The 23,934-nt window shown below is 50.1% G+C and overlaps 1 protein-coding gene across 3 annotated transcripts; it reads right to left on the minus strand.

Moving 5' to 3' along the window:
- Positions 1–594: 594 nt before the first annotated feature.
- On the minus strand, positions 595–23,013 carry BNIP5 (BCL2 interacting protein 5). 3 transcript variants are annotated; one of them, XM_031667065.1, is made up of 12 exons: positions 22,211–23,013; positions 14,955–15,568; positions 13,314–13,430; positions 11,764–11,828; positions 11,252–11,486; positions 10,056–10,187; positions 8,967–9,028; positions 8,144–8,384; positions 7,167–7,298; positions 6,006–6,070; positions 4,225–4,479; positions 595–2,227 (listed from the first exon to the last, which is right to left on the minus strand). In XM_031667065.1, exons 2-12 carry the CDS (start codon positions 15,562–15,564, stop codon positions 2,192–2,194), a joined length of 1,950 nt encoding a protein of 649 aa, XP_031522925.1. In that variant the 5' UTR covers positions 15,565–15,568; positions 22,211–23,013; the 3' UTR covers positions 595–2,191. The 3 variants fall into 3 exon arrangements, with proteins under 3 accessions (XP_031522925.1, XP_003897567.3, XP_021792873.2); XM_003897518.5 differs by having other exon boundaries at positions 11,252–11,489; positions 22,211–23,012; XM_021937181.2 differs by lacking the exon at positions 22,211–23,013 and having other exon boundaries at positions 11,252–11,489; positions 14,955–15,629.
- Positions 23,014–23,934: the final 921 nt, after the last annotated feature.

Below are 23,934 nucleotides of genomic sequence, written 5' to 3' on the forward strand. Positions count from 1 at the left end.
CCTCATCTGTGAGAGGAGGATAATAATGTCGCCTCCTCCTGCTATCCTTGGAGCATTAGGGTAAGCCTTCAGGGACTGAGGAACAAATACTTATGTGTCACCTGAGAGAGGAGAAAGAACATCGTCAATATCTGTCCCTGGAGACCACATTTTATGGACCAAAAACCTAGTGCTGTATTCTAACAATTTTTTATCTTGGCTCTGAGTGACAGAATTTAAGCACCAAATTTGGGGGACTAATAAGAGACAAGGTAGAATCAGTACTGCTCCTGATTTTCCTGGACATACTATGAACTGTCACATTGAGAGTCAGTGAGTTGTAGAATGTCAGGTCTGGAGGGCAAGTATCTTGTCCTCAGGGTCACCCAGCCTGGGGGCAGCTAGACTAAAACTCAAGTCTCCTGACACCCAGCCCAGGACACTTTTTTTTACTGCATCAGCGAGCTGGCACTCCAAGGATGGGACACCTGGAGGGGATCCAGGCAGGGACAAGGAGGCCAACCCCCACAGCCTTGCAAGCACCAGACTGTCATAGATGTGGCAGGTGGGTATCTGTCTTGCTTCCATGGTGAATAACCCAGATCACACCTTTGCGCAAGTTAATTTCTTTATTTGCTCAAATAACACAGTACAAAAATGAGACTCAGATGCCAGCATCAGAAGCACATATCAAATACTCATAGGGCTTCAAGAACATCATCCCAAATAAGAAACTATGTACAAAAGGTTCCTGACCTTCATTTCATAACTTATTCTGACCCTTCATATTTGGGTGATCGTGAACACTGCCTAAAACAAATCCACAAATAGCTCACCTCTCCCCCACTTCTCAGAAGCAGCAATAAAAACTAAATGGCTTTCCAGATAGGCTGAATTGAGCTTACGGAGCCGGTGCCTCAGGTTGGAGGCCAGTCCCATGTAAGCACCCAGGGCCTCTCTGCCCCAGGCTGCTCCTCCTCCCCAGTCCTACCCCATGGTGTGACAGCAGGTTCAACACAGCAATACCATGTCCCCAAGGGTCACAAGATCTCACTTGCCATCCAGGTTTAACACCCTTTCCCCCGTGACCACATGTTCTGGGCAGTGTCCAAGGGCGCCGGCTGTCTGTCTATAGTCTTGTCCTTCCTGCACATAGATATGAACATGTGGCAAATTTCACGCCTGAGTCAAGCTGTTGAAACTTGAGCTGTACAGAAGGCAAAGCCTCTGGCACCCCCACACTTCACCTTTGTGCAAATACAGAAAACAGCCCTTTCTCAAGACACGTTACTGCTACCAGCTACAAAACTGTCATCATAAATCTACAAACCCACAATGTCCAGGATATGAATAGCACCTCCTGGAGTAGGGTGCTCTTGGGCAGTGCAACAATCCATATCCACCCCTGTGCAACAATCCATGGCAGTCTAGCCCATTGAAGCCCTCCTCCACTTCCTGAAAACTACCCAAAAGAAGCTATAGTACATACATGGACATGGCACTAGGTAATTTTCAGAACTCTTCACACCCATTTTCTCACTGACTCCTAGCCAATCCCATGAGATGGGAGAGGTGCAAGGTATCAGCTCCATTCTCTAGTCACAGAATGTCAGGACACAGGTTAGAAGGATTCTGAGAGACCAAGGGTCCGCAGTCTCTAGGTCTTTCCATCTGGGGCCTGCAGAGTTCCTGGGAGGCATCTACAAGTCCATATGAGCACGAAGAACTGCCGGTCAACTGAAGAAATGATGGGATACAATTCGATGCACATCCGCTTGGATGCATGTGAATGTTCTGGTTGGAGATTAAATAAAAATTTAGTTTAAAAACTAGACTCAGTTAAAACGAACATCTGAGAAAATATCAGTAGGCCTTCTGGGTGGGATCCTAGACTCCAAATTCCAGAGAGGAGTAGGGATGTGTGGAGGGTCACGCAGCAATTCTGGGGTAGGTCCAGCAGGTGGAACCCTGGTCTCCTCACTCCCAGTCCAGTGCTGATTTCCCCAGACATGGCCTCTGTGTCTTGCCTGGTGGAAGAATGCTTTGTGCTTCTCAGATACTAGGGTATGGACACAGAATGGTTGTCTGCTCTTGTCTTCCATCACGTTTGTGAAGCAGGGATTGGGGCATCACAGGGCATCTTCAGGGTCTCCTGGCTAAAGCTGCAAACCGTTCGGCTAGTTCAAGGGAATTTGAGTGCAAGACACAGCTTTCAATCTGGACTTTGAATCTCAGGACTTGTGATGTTCTGGGAGGAGAAAAAGAACATAGATATTAGCCACAGCTCAATTATTTATGGGTTCACTCTGGAAACACCAGACTTCCCATTACCCCATTGACACCCCACCCCAGCCTCCATCTCTGGGTCTTTGCTCTTGCAACACCTCCTGCTGACATTGCTCTCCTGATCCTTTCTCCCCAGACAGCCTCCCCATTCTCAAAGGTCAAAATCAGCACCTCCACCTCCTGGAAGGCTCCCAGGACCAACTTGCTTCATGGGCCTCAGTTACCACTCATTTGGCATTTGGTTGCTATTTAATTTTGTCATCAAACAGTTGTCTTTTCCATTGGCAGATGAAGCTTTTGAAGGCAGAACCTTCCACAGAGCCTCACAGCACTTCGCACAGCTAAGCACATAGAAGGCTGTCAACAGCTACCAGTTAAATGAATGAATGAATGAATGAATGAATGAATGGTTAGTAAAACCAGAAGATGGAGTCAGGGCAACTGAGGATGTCACAACTGATGTTTCTATAGTATCTTTCACAAATAACTCAGATCAACCTGTAAGCTATTACCTAAACCACCCTAGAGGGCAAATTATCTGTAACCTTCCTATTCTCTCAGAGAAGACAGTGAGGCCAAGAAGAGAGACAGGTCTATGGCAAGGAGGATTTCCCACCAGGAAAATGAGCCAAAGTAGAGCAGAGCATTCGAATGACAAGATACAACTATCATGAAATAAGCCAGCTCTCTTGAGAGACTTTTCAAATGGCTTCTAAAGGTAATTCCAAGAAAGACAGAAGTGTTTCGGGTGATAGTAGCATCATTGCAGAAGGGTCTGCTTTCCCAGGGGACCACTTGGATGTAGAAGTTCTGGTCCTGTTGGTCCAACACCAGCAAACAGAACATTTCATTCCTCTAAAGTCACACCTTCATTCAGTGGCTTCTGCACTGTGGATCTGGGTCAAATGTTTGTAAGCAGGTTATGTTAAGTGAATTAGAAAAGGATGAAGAAATCTTTATCAGAGTCCACCAGAAAATATGAGAGATCAGAATTTTTAAAAAATCAGGCCAGGTGTGGTGGCTCATGCCTGTAATCCTAGCATGAACCTTGGCCTTGGGAGGCCAAGGTGGGAAGATTGCTGGTGGCCAGGAGTTCAAAACCAGCCTGGTCAACATAGTGAGAACCCATCTCTATACAAAAAAAATAAATAAATAAAAAATAAATTAGCTAGGCATGGTGGCATGCACCTGTAGTCCCAGCTACTTGAGAGGCTGAGGTGGGAGGATCATCTGAGCCCAGGAAGGTTGAGTCTACAGTGAACAGTGATTATACCATTGCACTCCAACCTGGGTAACAGAGCAAGACCCTGTCTCAAAAAAAAAAAAAAAAAAAATCGGTGACAAGCATCATCTCTGAAGGGACTATCTCAGAGACTTGGAGGAGGGGAAGTTATTAGGAAAAGCATAAATGCACACAGAACAGTGAAGGTGACGTCAGGAGAGAGGCTGTTCATTAAGCAACCAAGGCCAGGTCAGTGAGTGATCACCTCCTGGAAGCCTTCCAGAACCAACAGCCCACGGAGCCTTCTTGTCTACCTCAGCCACCCCTTATTTGATAGATAACCTTAGTTTGTTATTTACATTTTATGACAGCCTAGAACTGAGAAGGCACGCAACAAAGCCCACAAAATAATAACAAGGCAAGCTAAGATCCTAGCCCGTCCAATATGCCATTCTATCAAAAAAGCATGGAAATGTACATGTAATTGAAGACTAAAGCCAAATAAAGAAGATGCTAATTATGGAGTAAAATCAGTGAGGTTTCAGAAAAGATAAAGGTCGTCATGGTTTAGAATTGTCTCAGAAGGCCTCAGTGAGGAGGTGGCATTTGAAATAGACCCCAAAATTCTGAACTGAGCAGGGGAGGGGAGAGGAGAATAAATAGATCCCACTGGAGGCCAGCTGTGAGCCTGCTGTCACTTATGCCACATCGCCATTGTCTTCCCCGCCCTCTCTCACCGGCTGGTCCTGCCTGTATGGGAACCGGGTGCAATTGTAGTGGTCTCTTAGGCCCATGAGGATGCACATGGCGTGGCTGTTGTTGCCAGCAAATTTGTTAGCTAAGCTAACATCAAACTGGTAGAGTCTCCTGGCGCGGTTCCTGTCCAGCTTAGAGGAGTGGGCCACCTGGCTGCGCAGGGTGGCTACCAGCTTGCTGAGGGAGGAGTCCGAGAACTCATAAAAAAACCTCTTAAAGCTGGGGTGGCGCCTGATCTGGAAGCGGAAATGAAAGCAGGTCATTAGTGTTGCTGGCAGTATCCCTCCCGCCAACTGCCCCTCCTGCAACTCCATGCAGCCAGGCGGGGCACCTCCTCTTCCCTGGGATGAGCTCCGCTTGTTACATCCCTCCACTGCCCCTAGCCTCTCAGAATCTGTTCTGCAAGGTCCAGCTCAAAGCAGCAGGACAAAGTAGAGGGCAAGGGTGGAAGTACAGGTCTTTAGACTCAGATAATTCAGAAGCAAACACCCCATAGAGCCTTCTCATCTACCCTAGCCACTCCTTATTTGACAAGTAATCTTACTTTGTTATTTAAATGTATGACAGTCTAGAATTGGGATGCTTGAGTTGCACTTACTAGGTATGTGAGCCTCTGGTCATCTGTAAAATGTAAAATATCCACCCAGCCCCAGGATTGCTGGGGGGGATTGGAGGGGGAATGAAATGAGAGAGTTTACAGAAACGATTTAGTGCCGAGTAGATGTTAGAGGAATTTTAGTTCCTTCTAAGCCTCCTCCAACAAGCTCCTTTCTCTTAATAACTAAATGAGTTCCCCAGAGGCAGACCCAGACACAAGGACTTGGGTACAGGCATTTTATTCATTAAATGATCCCAGGAAATGCTGATGGGAGAAGGAGACCTGGAACAAGAATGGGAAGGCAGCCCAACGGGTGGCAACTGGAGCTTAATCCACTCAGGGCACCTTGGAAGCCAGCTGAGAGCACGTTCCTCAGTTATACCACATAAAAGCGAGGGAGCTGGGGTCTCTGTCCACCAATTCCCACCAGCCATTGGTTGAGGGCTGCTCATGCGGAAGTGGAGGCTGTTAATTGTGCCCCCAACATGGGTCGCAAAATGGCCCTGTGTCCTCAGGCACAAGGAGGCAGGAGCTGGCAGCTGGACGGGCCAGTGTGCACTCTGGTGGTGAAGAGAGGCACCCAGAGCGTCCGCTATGCTGATTACTCATCTTTAACCTGACCTCTTCACATGTGATCTGTGTTTGTCTCTCCAGATAGACTGTGTTTTCCAAGGGTGGGGAACCTTCTGTTATAGACTGCCTATCAGGGGAGGAAAATCAACTTGAAAGAATGGGAGACCAAATAAATGCTGAAGGGCGTGGCAAGACCAAGAGTGAACCCGGAGACCACAGGGAATGGAATCGGCTGGGCGGGTGGGGCAGGTGTGGGCGGAGGAGGCTTCCAAGGACGGGGGACATGAGCCGAACTTTAATAGCTGATTTGGACAGGAGTGGTCCTGGCTGGGGCAGGGAGGCCACATGAGCATTGTGTTATTTTAAACAGTTCCCTCATCTGCTACGTGTCTGGCGCTTTCTACATACGCATTAAGCTTGGTCAAGGAGGTAATCATCTCTCATTTTGGAAAAGAGGAAACTGAGACTCAGAAAGGTGAAGGGACATGCTCAAAGTTGCCCAGAGGTGCAGACTTGGGGATGGAACCCAGGTCTCAGCTGTGGGTAGATGAGGCCCTGGGGTTGGCCTGGGGAGGGCTGAGTGGTGCTCACCTGCTGCCCCAGTTGGCCATCCACTTCTTGGAGAAGCTCCACAAGCTTCTGGATGATGATCTCCTCTAAGGAAAAGAAAGGAGAATTGAGTGACTGTCGACTGGGTGATGCCCGGTTCCCTTCCAAAAACAAAGTGCTGCAACGACACATCCACCTGGGAAAGACAGTATTTTTTCTCTAAAACCCAGCACACACATTAGTTATGATGGACCAAGACACTTCTTGCCTTAAACTAATGCTGGAGTGTGAGAGCCTTGTTTGGGTTCCCTTTATAGAAACAGAAGGGACTTTGGCTTGCTGGGCCTCACCTGTAACCACATTCAGCTTCATTTGATAGGTGGGAAACTGAGGCCTCCCAGTGTCCCTTATCTAGGCTACAGAGTAGCACAGTCAAGAATGGGAGTTTGGACGAGGAGCAGTACATCAGAATGCAGGGAGGGGACATGCCAGGGCTACTGACCCATTAGGAATGCACCCGTTCACTTGGGTTCTAAGCAGCGGTGTGCCAGGGCCTGGTCGTACTAAGTTCACTGTAAATATTCAGGAAATTTGTGGACTAGTTGTCTTGTTTTGTTTTAGACAGAGTCTCGCTCTGTAACCCAGGCTGGAGTGCAGTGGCGCGATCTCGGCTCACTGCAACCTCCGCCTCCTGGGTTCCAGTGATTCTCCTGCCTCAGCCTCCCGAGTAGCTGGGACTACAGGCGCACACCACCATGCCAGGCTAATTAATTTGTGGACTAGTTGTTACAAACTGTTAGCAGCTTGAAATCAGCCACAGTAAAAATATTTATGCCATGGAAATCTGCAAATGCTACAAAGTAGGGCATCCTCCTCCCAATGGAGAGCCTGTCTGCCAGCACACCACTGCTTATGAGACCTGGAGCAAGCTAGGAATTTCATATGAAACATTCAAGCAAACGAATGGGGGGTGTTAATTACATCCCACAGGATAGACAGGTGTCCTCTACCTGCAACTCTGCCCCAACAGCCCCAGTTTAAGGCCAAGCCTGTGCCCTCTGCCCCCTCCTAGAGTCTCCTGGGGTCTTTGCCTGCTGCCTTCCCCATTCCTTCCTCAGAACCCTCCCCTATTCAGCCTGTGAACTCTATGTGGAAGAGAAGCGCCCGGGAAGCTGTCCAGGTAAGCGCAGGGGTGGTACTGACTAGATTCATATGTTCCATTCGGCTGAGGTGCCCCTTCTGGCGTGTGGCCTCTGGCCTGGGAAGGTACTTCTGAGATCACAACTGGCTCCCCTTCTGCGGGCAGGGGCTCCCGGCCCGAGGGATCTTCGGGATCTAGGGCAAAAAAGGTTGTTGAGTGTTTTTGCAGAGAGCTGAATCTAGTTCCTGACAAGATGTTCGGAGGCACGAGCATCAGCGGGGGCTGGTTCCAGGCTCCTCCGTGAGTTTCCTGTCCCCGGCTCTGCCTCAGAGGAGTTCGTGGTGCACTCCTGGCCATCTCCAGAAACCTGACTTTTGCCCACCAACCCTTTCTGCCTCCTCAGTCTGGGAGGGGCTCAGTTAAAACAGGTGTGCCCACAGGGCCCACCAAACAAACCCTCTCCCTCTGCCAGGTTTTCTGGGTCCCTTAGCCTGTCTGAACCTCACTTTCTCCAAGTGTTAAGTGGGAGTGATAAGATTGACCTCACAGGGCTGCGACCAGGTTAAATGAGATAATATATGTGCAAGTAGCACGTAGTAGGCACTCTGTGATGTCAGGGGAATTACTGTACACCAGTGGCCCTCATGCTTTGGTGTAGTGAAAAAACAGGCCCACACCATCTCCTACTTCGTCAAACCCAGGTCTCTGTGCTTTTCTATGAACTGGCCAGGTGATTCTGATGCACAGCGGCACGGCTCTCTCACCACATTTGTTGTTAAGTGTTTGCATGTGGAAACGGAGGGGAGGGCGTGCGCTGTGAGCAGGGGCTACCGGCGGTGGGGTCCTGCTGGCACCTGGCCCCTCACCTCTCCCCACACTTCCACACCCCCCCACTCCCTACTCTGCTCAGCAAGGAAATAAACAGGGCTTTCAGCAACAGTGGACATCCCCCACTATGCCAGCCTGTCAGCGACAGGCCACACAGCAGCCCTGCCCAAGAGGAAGCCTCTGTTACCATGGCAACACCAGGCCTGCTCACCAAGACTGCTGGAGGTGGAGGGCCGATGGCCACCGACACACAGGGGCAGAAAGCTGGGCCTCTTGGGCCGTCGGGCCTCCGGGCTGGCAGCCCCTGCTGCCCCCGGTCTCCTGGGTTCCTTGGAGCTGTGTTTCTTATGGTAAAACGCTCTCCTGAAGCTCGACTTTTTTTCTACAGATTTCCTTCTGCAGTGTGGGGCCGGGTTTTCTAGACCCACCTCTTCCTCCTGGACTTGAGGTTGCTGTGGGGGAGATGAGAGAAACTGAGTTGGGGCCCCTGACCTTGAGGAGATCTCAGGTGAGCTGGGGAAGGAGACCCATGGCGGGCTAGGAGGCATTGCCCAGAGAAGAGTGGTTGATGCTCAACGCTGGGGAAATATGTGTGGTCTAGAGAGGGCTGGGGAAGCTTCAAGAAGGAGAGACTGGGTCCTGGTGCAGTGGCTTACGCCTATAATCCCAGCATTTTGGGAAGCTGAGGCAGGTGGATCACCAGGAGTCAGGAGTTCGAGACCAGCCTGGCCAATATGGTAAAACCCTGTCTCTACTAAAAATACAAAAATTAGCTGGGTGTGGTGGCGCATGCCTGTAGTCCCAGCTACTCAGGAGGCTGAGGCAAGAGAATCGCTGGAGCCCAGGAGGTGGAGGTTGCAGTGAGCCATGATCGAGCCACTGTGCTTTAGCCTGAGCGACAGAGCAAGACTCCGTCTCCAAAAAAAAAAAAGAGGGACTAGAGTAGGGCTTTGGCAGGACACAGAAGAGTTCGGCAAGGCAGGGTTGGGGAGCCCACAGTGAGGTCATGGTTACATGGGGAGCGTCTTCCTCACCTCCTCCCTCTGCTGTTCTTCCGAATCTTGGAGCATGGAAATGATCTTCTGAATGAATTCTTCTGAAAAAGATCAACAGGCATGGTTACACTGTGGTGCTAGAAAAGCTCTTCTGCGGTCAGTCTTCATTTCCTAATGCCCTGGTGGTTCCCTGGGTGATTCTCCAGGGGGCTAAAGAGCTGCCAGAGGCGGCCTGAGGGCGGAGCTGGTTTCATGGGATACACATTCACTTTACCAATGAGGACCTCTAAATAGACGCCCAGGAGGAACCCCTCAGGGCCATCTGGAAAGGCCCATTCCCTACAGGTGCCCTCACCATGCACCTTCTCCCTGCCCAGGCAGAATCCCCCTTCAAGGCATATTTTCTATGAAAAGCAAACAAGGCAGAATGGCAGGGGGTAGGGGGCAGAGATCTTTCCAGGTCTTTTCAGACCTGCCAGTGATTTTATTTATATATATATATTTCTAGGCCTGGCTCTGCCAATGGTAGAATAATAATTACAGTGATGGCAGCTGCCATTAGCTGAGCTTCCCTCCTAAGGCTCCTACCCCTCTCCCTATCCTCTTTACTTCTGAGCTCTGCTCTCAAGCTGGATCACCCAACAATGACAATAAGAGCAACAAATGGCACCTAACACGTATTCGCCACTGTCTAGGACAGGGGCTGTCCTAAATGCTGCTGACAATTCTAGAAAGTAGGTACTTGCTGTCCCCATTTCACAGATGAAGAAACTGAGACCAGAGATGAAGTAACTTGCCCAAGTCCACACGGCTCAAAGGGTCAGAGTCCAGACTCAAACCCAGGTCCGTAAGATCACCCCATCGGCTCAGCACTTGTTGTGGGCCCCCCGTTACCTCCTGTCTGCCTCATCAGGGTGAGCACCAACACTATTGCCATTTATCGAGGTTCAGTCAGGCAGCCTGGCTTGGGCCTGGGCTCTGGACCCCAAGCTGCCTCCCAGCCTGCTGTACTCAGAGGGAGGTCTGGACAGGTCACTGCCTCTCTCTGGCTCAGTGTCTCTTTGCAAGTGGGGAAGTCAGAGCAGAAATTTTGCAAGGGGTGTCTGAGAAAAGGAGAGGAGTACTGACTGTATTCCGAGGCTCTGTCCAGCTGAAGCTCCTCTCCAGGTCCCCAGCTCTCTGACGGGGTGGGAAGCACGAAGGGACCTGGAGCGCCAGCCTCTGTAGATGGGGCCTCCTGGACTTCAGGCTCTTCCAAGCCTGAGAAGCAGAAAGAAAAAGGGGTGTGTTTTGTCCGTCTGCGGCTGTCAACTATGCACAGAAGCTAGCACAGACTCTACAGTGGGTTCCGTGGCTGGATCACACTAAGGCCTTATGGGGCTGGAAGACAGCTGCTGGGCAGGGCCGTGTCTCTGATTTACTGGCCCAGACCAAGCTCCCTTATCCCTTTGTGCTTCCATAGAACTGGCTTTCCTGGGCTTTGTTGCCCTCTCCTCCCTCCACCGTTTTGACTTGATCCACAAGTTGAATAGTAGAGGCCTGTCATGTCCCATGACATGAATTAATGAATCACAGCCAGAATCCCCCTGCATGAAAATATCTCCCACGTGGCCTGAAATTTCCCTCTTTGGTGTTAACCATCACCCCTCCTTTCTAAGCTGTAAAGTCTCCCGGCCAGGATGACCTAACAGGATGGCCTGTTCTCCCTGATGCCCAGGAAGAAATGACTCGTCTGATCCTTTCCCCCTCTAGCTCTGGCCCATCATCCATGGGCCACGTGACCTTGAACACATTGTTTTACCTCCCAAAGCCTCAGTCCCTTCATCTGTAAGATGGGGATAATAGTTGTACCTCATCTGATGGCTGTGAGGACTGATTGAGTTATCGATATGCAGCAGGGAAATGTCTCACTTTACAGGTGAAGAAACTGAGGCACAAAGATGGGGAATGACATAGACAATATGCTAGAACCCAGGTCTACTGCCTCCCCTGCTCCAGCTCCTTCCTGCACACACTACTCCCCTCCCTGCCAGGGCGCAGAAGCTGAGGCAGCCAAGAAATGTGGATAGTTGGGGAATTGCGGAACATAATTTCCATCAAGGGCTTATTGGGGTTGCCTAGACCTCGCTGAGGTTTTGTGTGTGGACGTGACCCGCTGGCATTCTTTCTCTCTTCCCACAGTCATCCTCACACCGCTCAGGGCAGAGAGCAAAAGTCAGACCAGGCGCAACGCAACCTTTAAAGTGGCCAATTCCATCCCCAGGGAAGGTTCCAGAGCTGGAGGCAGCTGCAGGGTTGCTATGGCAACTGCAGAGCCTGCTCACCATAGCTGCTGGAGATGGAAGGCCGATGGCCGCCAACACACAGGGGCAGAAAGCTGGACTTCTTGGGTGGCCGGGCCTCTGGACTGGAAACATCTGCGGCCCTCCTCTTGGCCTCCTCGGAGCCGTGTTTCTTAAGAGAAAAGGTGCTCTTGAGGCTTGTCTTTTTCTCTTGGGATTGCTTCCTAACAGCCAGTGCTGGGTTTGGCAGGGCCACCCCCAGCTGTGAGATCAGAGACTGCTGCCGGGAGAGGAGAAAAACTGAGTCAGGTTCATGACATTGAGGAGAGGGGGAAAGCTCTCTGGATGCAAAGTGAAGGGTAGCCAAGCTGCAGGATGGCCCCAGGAGAGGGGAGGCAGCAGAGGCCAGAGCAGGGGGAGGGCTGAGTTCTGAAGCTGCAGGAGGCTTCAGGGAAGGAAGGGACTAGAGCCCGGCCTGTAAGGACAGGTGGAGCTTGACAGAGGAGGAGGAGAAGGCAGAGAGCCCCTGGAGACCTGCAAAGTTTACTCCTCACCTCTTCTTCCCACTGGTCTCCCACTCTTTTGAGCAATTCCACAATCATCTGAATGATAGCATCCTCTGGAAGAAAGCAAATGCATTCGGTTATTCTTTCTAAATGCACAGACAACTCCTTCTAAATTACCGTCTTGGACAGTTCTCTTAAACAACTCTTTAGGCCACACAATGGAGGGAAAGCACCACATCCCAGGGGCAGGTCCTTCTGAGAGAAGGCTGGAAGATCCACGGGGAAGGCACTGAGCCAAACCATGACACTTCATGCAAGACATTTCAGGTCAGCCCTTCAGGCATTCAACTTGTGCCCCACTGTTTCCTTTGAAAGTCACAGATCTCGGAACATCTACTTTGGGTTCAGTAAGCTGTGTGACCTTGAATAAGTTTCTTAACCTCTCTGGGCCTTTATCGCTCCCAGTGAAATGTGGGTCATAATCTGTGTCCTGCCTCCCCCAGAAGGCTGTCAGGCTGTCATATGAGGGACTGGGCTTGAGAACACTTTGCAAGGCTAATGCTGATCTTCCAACCTGCAAAATTCCAGTGGGAAAATGGTGGATACCTGGCCTCACTAAGGTGGAGGATGAAAGGACATCAGCAGGCATGACACAGAGAGAGCCTGCCACGCTGATGCCTCAGCCACACCCCCATCTCTGCACAGAGAAGCCACTGACAATGGAAATGGTTTCCTTTGATACTCCAGTCAGCCTTTTCAAGGACAATGTGCCCACACTGTCCTCTGATAGGTACCAGCTGATGAGTTTACATGAAAAGAGATGCAAACAAGGTTCCCTGTTCTGAGGCTATCTGTGGGTTTGCTTTTTTTTTTTTTTTTTAACTCCTAACTTCCCTCTCTCACTTCCCTCACTTATAAATTGTTTGGCTTTTGTTGCTTGACTCAGCTACCAGCTGGTTCCCTCTCATGTAAGAAAACAATTAGCTGCAAAATAACTAACTCAATGCCTTTTAGTTATTCTTTGACACATGCATAGCTCCTTCATTTCACATATTATAAAATATGCTCATCTTTTTTTACAGGAAATTAGATGAATAGGGGATTATTCTCGATTTATTAGGAGCACTCATGGTATTGTGGTTTTGTGTGAGACTGTACTTATTTTTTGGAGATGCATGTTTAAGTATTTAGGGATGAACATGATTTACTCCAAAATGATTCAGCAACAAAATGATACGCACACAAAGCAAACTGGCAGAGTGCAAACAACTGAGTATACAAAGCATTGAACTATACTTTTCACTCTTCTATATATTTTTTAAAGTAAAATACATTTTAAAAGACTAAGAAAAGTTCCATTTTCATTAACACATAAGGCAGAAGCGTTTGCCAGCAGCTTTCCAATTCCCTAGCCTCCCTTCTGTGAAATTCTAAAATAAGCAAACATGGCCAGAAGCACCAAAAGAGGCAAGAAAGGCCAGTGCACGTATTTTGAGAGCCACCATCCAAGGTCTCAGTAATCATTCAGAACAACCCGTCTCATTCAGTAACAGCCACCTCAGTCAGAGGCAAAAAGATCACTAGAGATTCCAACTCACTATCAGGCTTTTTGAGCTCCTCTTCTTGCTGGTGACCTGTGGCGTGGGGAGAAACATCCAAAGCTCCAGCACCATCCACTTTGATGAGGAAGGAGTGGCAATCAGAATCTTCCCCACCTGGAATAGAGACGAAAGCAAACGGGTATGTAGGTGTGTATGTGCGTGCGTCAGTGACATTCTCCCGACTTTGTTCATCAACACGAGAAAACAGCACAGAATTCACAGTGCAATAGGCACTGCTGCAGCCTGCTCCAGGCCTAACCAAAAAACCAGAAACCCACCAAGGTTTTTATCTGAGAAGAGGCTACTTCCACCAAGACACCTCTCTTGCTAACCCCCTCCCCACAAATCCTCAGTCTTCTCCCCATCATAAACACCGAGTTTTGAGTGCCGCAAGGCAGAGCCCCCCTCCCTCTAGGTGCCAGTGGGCATTCAGCTCCAGAGCCTTGCAAGGCAGAATAGGAAGGCACCTTGGGAGCCAGCACCCTCATTTACCTGTGGGGAATCAAAAGTTCCAGAGGGAGCAGCTCAAGCTCAAGGTCACACAGCAAGTTTACTCCTGATGGAGCCAAGTCTAGAACCAAGGCCTGGAAGCAGCAGCCCAGAAGCACACAGGCACCAGTGGGGTGGGAGTAGGGCTTCCCTCCTCGCCTGACTCCCTGCCTTCTCATTTCTCCTAGGTCTGTGCTCCTGAAACTAGAGGAGTTGGCAGTAACAGCTATTGTGCACTGAGCACTTTCCTTGTGGGCTGTGGCCACTCCATGAGACAGTAACTATTTATCTTCATTTTATCCATGAAAAAAGTTGAGGCTCAGCGAGGAAACCTGCCTCCCTGGGCCACACAGCTTGTGAACGGCGGCACTGCGAGTGGGCGAGTGGTTTTCCCTGGAGCGCTCAGCCGTGGTGCTGTTCTACCTCAAAGAAATATCACAGTGGGCCAGGCGTGGTGGCTCACACCTGTAATCCCAGCATGTTGGGGGGCCACGGCCCATGGATCACTTGAGTCCAGGAGTTCAAGACCAGCCTCGCCAACATGGTGAAACCATCTCCACTAAAAAATACAAAATTAGCCAGGCATGGTGGCGGGTGCCTGTAGTCCCAGCTACTCGGGAGGCTGAGGCAGGAGAACGTCATGAACCTGGGAGGCAGAGCTTGCAGTGAGCTGAGATTGCGCCACTGCACTCTAGCCTGGGGGACAGACAGAGACTCCGTCAAAAAAAAAAAAAAAAAAAAGCAAGCAAGCAAGAAAGGAAGAGATAAAGAATGGAAGAGAGAGAGAAAGAAAGAGAGGAAGAAGAAGGAGGAGGAGAGAAAGGAAGGAAGGAAGGAAGGAAGGAAGGAAGGAAGGAAGGAAGGAAGGAAGGAAGGAAGGAAGGAAGGAAGGAGGGAGGGATTCACAGCGGTGCGGAGGGAGGGAGGGAGGAAGGAAGGAAGGAAAAGAGGGAGAGAGGGAAGGAGGGAGGGAGGGATTCACAGTGGTTCAGAGGGAGGGAGGGAGGGAGGAAAGAAGGAAGGAACGAAGGAAGGAAGGAAGTCACAGTGGTGCGGCCCCTGACTATTCTTGTCACTCTGTGGAGAGGCTCCTGGAGCAAGTTTAGAGCACCCTAGGGGTTTCCACAGGAACAGGCACGGTCCACTCACCCCTGCGAGCTGGGCCCAGGTCAGCCTCCCCAGAGCGTGAGGCAGCAGCCGCCTTGGACAACCCTTCCTCTTGGCCTCTGGCATCCTGGTCTTGAGCTACTTTAGTCACCTCGGCTGCATGTTTCTTGTGACCTTGCTTCTTGCGACTGGCCTTCTTGTCGTGGTGGGCTCTCTTCCTGAGGGCTGGCTCCCCTGCTGCTTCCAGGGGCTCCAGAGGCTGGGAGAGGCCCTCCTTCCCCCTTGGCCTCCTGCTGGCCTTTTCTCTGGGCTCCTCAGGGCCCGTCCTCACGAAGAAGTTCAGCACGGTCTTTAGCCACCCCTTCTTGGTGTCTTGCGAAGGCCTCTGCTCACTGGGGAGAAACTCTCCAGTCTCCTCGGGAGTGGGGGCTGCAGTGGTGGTGCAGTGAGCCTCAGCAGACGGAGCTGGGCTGTCTGAATGTCTGGCCCAATCACTGGTCGCCCAGTGAAGCGCCTTCCTGGAGGGGGCAGTGGGCAGGGAGCGGCAATGGCAGTCCCACGGCTCCAAGCCTTTCCCGGGGGCCAGCGGCCTGTCCAGAGACTTGGCTTTCCTCTCCGCCAGGGGCTTCCTTGGGCACCTTGGATTCTCCATCGGGCTACAACAAAAACAAACAGCTCCCTTAGTTTTTTTGGTTTTGTTTTGCTTTGTTTTTCTGTTTTTGTGACGGAGTCTCGGTCTGTTGCCCAGGCTGGAGTGCAGTGGTGTAATCTCAGCTCACTGCAACCTCTACCTCCTGGCTTCAAGTTATTCTCCTGCCTCAGCCTACCGAGTAGCTGGAATGACAGGTGTCCGCCACCACACCTGGTTAATTTTTGTATTTTTAGTAGAGATGGGGTTTCACCATGTTGGCCAGGCTGGTCTTGAACTCCTGACCTCAGGTGATCCGCCCGCCTCGGCCTCCCAAAGTGCTGGGATTACAGTGAGCCACTGTGCCCGGCCCAACGGCTCCCTCAGCAGAGGCCTCCTGAGCACGCCGAAGTTGGCTCCCGGCACTGACCAGTGGACCCATTCACCCTGCCTGCTAATGTGAGTAGTGTCAACTTCCCATGTCAACAATTTCTCAAAGCTGTTGTCTTGTGCAAATTCCCCCAAAACCCTCGGGGAATGGGGGTCATTATTCTCATTTTCCAGAGGATAAAACTGGACCACAGGAAGATCGTGCTCAGATCTCAGGGCTGGTCAGCTGCACCTCCAGAGCCCCTGAAAGGAACATAGCCCTGTCCACACCTAGGTTTTAGTCTATCAAGACTGATTTGGGACTTCTCCAGAATTGCATGATAATTAATTCATCTTGTCCAAAGCCACTGGGTCTGGGGGCTTTTGTTACAGTAGCAATGGAAAACGAATACAGCCGGAGCCAGAGGCCTAGTCCTGCCCCTCACTAGCCTTGGGACTTTGGGCAGCTCAGGCACCTCTTCTGGCCCCATGTGCTCATCTGAAGCATGCCTGAGCCCTGCCCTCTCTCACAGGCTGTCGTGAATATTCCATGAGGCAGCTCCGTCAGTGGCAACTCTTTTCTTCCAACTGCTCAAGCCAAAAATGTAAAGTCACCCCGACTTCTTTCTTTTTTTAAAAAATAAATAATTTTTGGCCGGGCGCGGTGGCTCAAGCCTGTAATCCCAGCACTTTGGGAGGCCGAGACGGGCGGATCACGAGGTCAGGAGATCGAGACCATCCTGGCTAACAAGGTGAAACCCCGTCTCTACTAAAAAATACAAAAAACTAGCCGGGCGAAGTGGCGGGCGCCTGTGGTCCCAGCTACTCGGGAGGCTGAGGCAGGAGAATGGCGTAAACCTGGGAGGCGGAGCTTGCAGTGAGCTGAGATCCGGCCACCGCACTCCAGCCTGGGCGACAGAGCCAGACTCAGTCTCAAAAAAATAAATAAATAAATAAATAAATAAATAAATAATTTTATTTAGAAAATAGATATGGGGTCTTGCTGTGTTTGTCTGGGCTGGTCTCAAACTCCTGGGCTCGAGCGATCAACCTACCTCGGTCTCTCAAAGTGCTGATTACAGGCATGAGCCACTGCGCCTGGCCTCCTTTCTTTCTTTTATTCCCACATCCACCCATCAGCAGAGCCTGTTGGCCTCACTCACATAGAGCCTGTCCTCACCCCAACAGCCCCCTGGGGTCTCTAGGTCCCCATCTGCACTCACCTGAACTGTTACCACCACCTCCTAACTGACCTCCCTGCTCTCCTCTTGCCCTCCCCAGTAACTTCTCCTCTTTGCAGCTATGGGGGCTTTTAAAACAAAAGTTACTTCCCTTCCTCCAAGGGTCCCCTTTCACTCAAAGTCTTTACAGCAGCAGGCACGTCCCACACGTACCAGCCTCCATCACCCCTCTGACCACATCTCTCTCACTCCACTCCACACACGCAGCCCTGCTTGCTGTCCTTCAGGCCCGCCCACCTCAGCGCCTTCACACTGGCCAGTCCCTCTTTCTAGAACATTCTTCCCTCATGGAAAGAATGAGTTTGTTCATGGTTTGTTCCCTCACTTCCTTTGGGGCTGTACTCAACTGTCACCTTCCCATCGAGGCCCTCCCTGCCCACTTCCCATCAGCGCACCCTTTCCCCTCCTACCCTATGGGCTGGTGGTGTGCAATGTCGTGTCTTTATGTGTTTAGTTGTTTCCTGTCTGAGTCTCTCTCCATCTCCTGTGTCTATTTTGCTAGGTCTTCTATCTTTGAGTGCCTAGAACAATGTCTAGCATATCACTGCTACTCAATAAGCACTTATTAAACAAATGCATAGATGTATAACATTTAGTCAATGGCACAACACATAAGGTATCTTTGGATGTGTAGTTAACATGAAATCACTGCTTTCAGGCCAATTTCATCTTAGAGCAGTAGGGACTCTTCCATTCTCCATCCAGAATGAAGCAGCGGCCAATGGAAAAAGACAAAAAAACCCTTTCCCTCCCGGGCAGCATTTCAAGCAGGCCTGGGTGTGGGCGGTGCACTTCATTTGTGTGTCTTTAATTTAATCTAAAACTGTTGGGGCTTTCCAATTTTTCCAGAGTTGTTCAGAAGGCCTCTTCCCTTCAGTGGAAGGTAAAAGAAAAATAAAATATGGTTTTGAATGCCAAACCTGAGCCCCTGGAGAGTCCTGTGGAGTTTAGGACCACAGGTTCCCTGCTCTAATTTGTCATTACAGCTTTAGCATGCATTGACCAAGTAATGTTTAGTGGTATGGGATGTACTCTAAAATGTATTCTATTGCTATGCTCAGCTTAGAGGCAAAAATAAGAATCTATAATTGCAATTTCTTATGTGTGGGATCCACAGGAAAATGAAGAAGATACAGAGAAAGAAGAAAAGAAATGGGAACACACATATTTGAAGGTGACATGAACATTTGGGATGCCTTCCCTCCTCCAAGCACCCGTCTGGGAAGGAAACCAGACAATATTGCAGCCCCAGGTCGCCGAGGCCAGAGGCCATTGGAGCCAAGTGTCCACACGTGGATGACCTTGGAGGAAATGAGAAATCAGGTCGGGGTGGAGGCAGGCAATTTAAAAGGACTTATTTGTTATTTAATGTTCCTTAAAAGGAACATCTGGGCTACACGGAAACTTTTAGCAGTATGTATCTGTACCTTATATGGAAATTCACTAATATTCCTGAAAGACTCAGAGACTGGCTGCCTTACGGTTGTGTTTCCGAAGACAACGCGGGGTAGGACAAGGAGAAGAAGTCATGGGGAAAAATTTATGTTTGTTCTCACTTATTTCTCTCAAAAAACATTTAATAAGCACCCACTCTGCACCAGAAATTATGCTCGGTGCTAGGGATACAATCATGAACGAGATGCAGTGTGTGCTCCCAGAGGGAATATTCTGGTCTTCTCTGAACGCGCAGGAATAAGGATGTGAGTACACAGTGATGACAGCAATGTTCCATTCCCCTGCATCTGCTGTCTCTTCAGAAGCACATGGTCTTAAAAGAAGATAAATTTAGGTTGAAGTTCTATGTGATTTAAGATCATATTTAAAAAAAAGTAAGCCGAGCCAGAAATATTTACTGAACGGTGTCAGGGTTCTCTCTGCGTTTTCCATATGTTCCTGTGGTCAGGGCAAATTGGATGGGGTTGGCAGAGAAGCTGTTCATTAACAAAACCACAGAACCAGGACACTCTTGTTCAGCTCAGCCTCTCTTCCGTCTGCACAGATTTGGCTCCATGGGACCCATCGCACGGAGGGCCAGCGCTTCCTTACCCAGTTAACGGGAAGAGAGACGCAGTCATCTTTTAAAGAGCTGTCATTGCCATGGAAACGGTTTTCGCCACTGCCAATGGCGGCAATATCCTCCTAATGCATTCCAAGGACACGCTGCTCCTCCTGATCAGAACATTAACACAATCCCACCAGCACATGCTTTCCCTGACGTTTTTTCAGGAAAGCTACTGTGATTTGGCCGCCCCCTCCCTGGAATAACCGGTGCCCTGAGCCCATGGGGAGATGCCAGAAACTAAGGCCAGGAGCCCCGCAGCTGCTGCTGCAGCCCAGAGGCAGGAAGGGGGCCGGCTGACGCCCAGCCTCTGCTACCCAAGAGTTTCCCCAGTGAAGAGATTCCAGGGTCTCCCAAGGCTTCCTAATTCCAAATCCAGTGACCTCTTCCCATGCCTTGTCCTCCCTAACGTGCTGCAGCATTTGATACCAGCCCTACTTCCTTCTTTTCTCTTTCCTCTCTGGGTGGCTGTGACTGTGCTCAGTCCAGCTCTCTCCTCCCTCTCCCCCGCTCCAACTGCTCCTCCTCCGTAATGTTTCAAAGATTGTCTTCAGCTCTGGGCCAGGGATTGAGAGAGTGCGGCTGACTGGGGAAGACACACCAACACGCCCCCAGGAAGACCCCTGAAGAACCTCTGTGGATGGTGTGTCCTCAGACTTTGAAAGTCTCTAAGCCCTGGGAAGCTTGTCTTTTAATCCTAATAACCTCCCCTTTCCTACATGTGCCAAAATTAAAGACTTTCCAAGTATAAAATTCTGCTATCCAGGATTTATCAAAGCAAGACTTTCCTTTCTTCTTCTTTGTTTTGTGCCCCAGGTGCTCAACTACATTCAGCCCGACCACCAGGGAATCCCGCCCCGCGCAGGCTGTGCTCCAGACCAGGAACCCTAAGCCAGCAGCGCGGCCTCACTATGCGGAAACCCAGCTGCTCTCGTAAACTTGTTGTGGATGTCAGAGCAAAGTCCAAATCAGCTCAGAAATACCCGAGTGATCTACAGATCACAAGACTTCTTCTGATAAGATGTGGCATTTACTGGTGACATGTCCAGCAACAGCAACAAAGAACCAGAGAAGGCTCATGAAGCTGACCCTGGAGCAGGAAGTTTGCCTGCCTTCCCCAAGCTTGCTGCTGTGTATCGTTTACTTTCTAAGTTGCACGGTGACCTCATCTCTATGCTGTTTGCTAATTTGTTCACCTGGCCGCCTTACTCTCTAACTGCTCTGGTGCCTTTCATGGAGATAACTTTGCGGCTCCCCTTTTCCACCCATGATTCACACAATAGAAACTTCACAGAGAGAAAACCTGCGGCACACCCACAGCAGCACCCTGAGGGACAGAGTGTGTGGCACACACACGTGGACCCACAGTCAACACCACAGACATCCACGTGTCACCAGAACACACTTGTGCACACCACAGACCTACACGGACTCAAGACGCCCTGTATTTCTCCTGTCCCAAGTGTAAGGGAATAATTATATGACCAAGCTCACTACTTGCCATCAGTGCTAACTCTAAGTTCCGTGAGAGGGGACCTGAGCCTGGGAGGCTCTCGGTGTTCGTGAAACAAATAAATGATACATAGGCACGTGAAAACCCAAACCATCTCACCTTCATGCAGCCACACGGCGTCCAGAGAGCCCTTTCCTTTACATGATCTCATTCCATCTTTGCCAAGGGCTGTGACTCAGATGGGCTAACAGTGGTGCACTGAGGCTCTCAACCATTAAGAGACACGCCCCAGGTCACATAGCCGGGAAGCAGAGAGCTGAGACTCGAATTCACTTCTCCCGATCTGAATCCTATCTTCTCTGTTCTACACCAAATGGCCTCATGTAAGCATAGATACACATGGACACACTTACATACGGACTTAGAGGGGAGAAACCTGCTCTTTCACACTGATGGAAATAACCACATTCACATACACACCTACAGTGACCTGTGCACACCGAGTCACACAATCATGTGTGCCTAGGTATAGACACCCATGCCCTCCCCACCCCATTCTGTCCTCTATCCAAGACCACGGGCAATGCAACACTGCGTGAGGAGTCGGTCAGGACTGTGGGTTATAATCCACCCCCAGCCTCTAAATTCCCATCCAAGAAAGCAGTAGACCATGAGTTTTTTTTAATAAGATCTCCCCGTTCTTGGACTAACTTCCGAAACCTTAAAACTCATAGAATCTTAATTCAACCATAGGTAATAATAACACCTCCCATTTATCGGGGGTCCCCTCATGTACCTTCACATAAAGTCTAGAACTCGACCTCTACCACATCCTATAGGGAAACTAGCAGGTGAGCTATGTAATGCTGCCCCATCCTACAGACAAGAAAACTGAGGCCCAAGGAAGTGAAGTTCCTTGCTCAGGGTGCTGGCTAATAAGCAGGATTGGGGCCGGGCGCGGTGGCTCAAGCCTGTAATCCTAGCACTTTGGGAGGCCGAGACGGGCGGATCACGAGGTCAGGAGATCGAGACCATCCTAGCTAACACGGTGAAACCCCGTCTCTACTAAAAAATACAAAAAAAAACTAGCCGGGCGCGGTGGCGGGCGCCTGTAGTCCCAGCTACTCGGCAGGCTGAGACAGGAGAATGGCGTAAACCCGGGAGGCGGAGCTTGCAGTGAGCTGAGATCTGGCCACTGCACTCTAGCCTGGGCTACAGAGCGAGACTCCGTCTCAAAAAAAAAAAAAAAAAAAAAAAAGTAAGCAGGATTGGGACTTGAATACAGAGTTTTAAGTCCAAGTGAGCCCAGAGCTCTTTGAGAAACACCCCATTGAGATAATGTCACTGAACCCTGCTTCATCTTTTTAGAGATAAGAAAACTGATTCCCCCACCTCCACCCCTGCTGCCTCTCTGGGAGGGCCCAGCATGCTGGAAGCAGAATTGGAACTGGACTCTTGGTTTGACTCCCAGGACTAAACTCCTCTCCGGACCCCAAGATACATACCCACTGCTCCAGCCCCCAAAGGAGAGGGTATTGTTCAACCAACCTTGGACCACAGAAATCGCTTTTGTCCTGAACACCTGGGGCCGGGATCTTCAGACAAGAGGTCTCTGTGTTAGGCTCTCCTCCCTGTCAGCTGGAAGTTGTGTCCAATGAGAAGTCAGACCCAGCTCTCCCAGGGAGAAGATGCCACGACTTTGGTGCTGGCAATTTTCTGAGTGTCTCAGAAGATGCTTTGGCCGTCCATATATACAGTATCTTCCAGGAGCTGAGCTCATGGCAGCCAATCCAGAGAGCCATGGGCTGGCTCACCTGCCTCCACCTGTTACCACCCATCCCAGGGCTGCTCCCCGCTCCTCCAATGATAGGAGGCTTAGCTCAGCTACCCTGGAAAAAACAGTTTCACTTGACAACTTCCTTATTGCACCCAAACCCCAGTAAGAAACCAAAGCTCAGAAAATAACCTAAGGTCTGGCTGGGGAAAGCCCCACCTTAGAGTTGAAAACAAGCCTTAATGGGAAACGCAGGTTAGGGAAGAAAGTGGAGGTAGCTTTACTGCCTTTACAACATCCCTCAGTTATCTTTGAAGATTAGTGGGTACCTAGAAAGAAAGGTCAGCGATGGGATACATACGTCCCTTGACCTGGAGACAGCCCAGAAGAAAGAGCCCACAAGAGCCACGTGCTCCAGATCTGCTGCGCCCGGGAAGGGTTGCCATGGATCTTGAGAGAACATTCTAAGAAGTCCTAAAAAGTCAGATTTCCACTTTCTGTAATGCCTTATTTTAAAAAAGAGTGTAAATACATGTTTATAATCAGAAAAGAAAAACTAGTTTTATTAAAATGAAAGCAAAGGCCGGGCACGGTGGCTCATGCCTGTAATCCCAGCACTTTGGGAAGCCAAGGCCGGCGGATCTCATGAGGTCAGGAGTTCGAGACCAGCCTGGCCAACATGGTGAAACCCCATCTCTACTAAAAATACAAAAATTAGCCGGGTGTGGTGGCGGACACTTGTAATCCCAACTACTCAGAAGGCTGAGGCAGGAAAGTCACTTGAACCCAGGAGGCAGAAGTTGTAGTGAGCTGAGATCACGCCACTGCACTCCAGACTGGGTGACAGAGCGAGACTCTGTCTCAAAAAAAAGTTAAGAAATTCTATTTTGGTTCATTAACACAGGGAGGCATTACAAAATAAATACGGAGGCACCAGACTTTGGAGTCAGCCCCGTCTGGAGACACCTGCCAGCTATGTAACCTCAGCAGAGGACACAATGTCGCTGAGCTTGTGCTCACTTATAAAACAAGTGGTCATCTCAGAGGGTAGTTGTAGGGCCAAATGTGCTAATGCTTATAAAGAAAAGAAGGAGGCCAGGCATGGTGGCTCACATCTCTAATCCCAGCACTGTGGGAGACCAAAGCAGGAGGATTGCTTGAGCCCAGAAGTTCAAAACCAGCCTGGACAACCTAGTGAGATCTTATCTCTACTAAAAATTTTAAAAATTAGCCAGGCATGGTGGCACATGCATGTAGTCTCAGCTACTCAGGAGGCTGAGGCAGGAGGATTGCTTGAGCCCAGGAGGTCAAGGCTGCAGTGAGTCGTGATCATGCTACTGCACTCCAGCTTAGGCAGCAGAGTGAGATCCTGTGTCAAAGGAAAAAAGAAGAAAGGAAGGAAAGGAAGGAAAAAAAGAAAGAAAAGAAGGAAGAAAGGGAAGGAGGGAGGGCGGGCGGAAGGAAGGAAGGGAGGAAGGGAGGGAGGGAGGGAGGGTAT

The sequence above is a fragment of the Papio anubis genome, chromosome 6, assembly GCF_008728515.1.
Source record: "Papio anubis isolate 15944 chromosome 6, Panubis1.0, whole genome shotgun sequence".
Classification (NCBI taxonomy): Eukaryota; Metazoa; Chordata; class Mammalia; order Primates; family Cercopithecidae; genus Papio; species Papio anubis.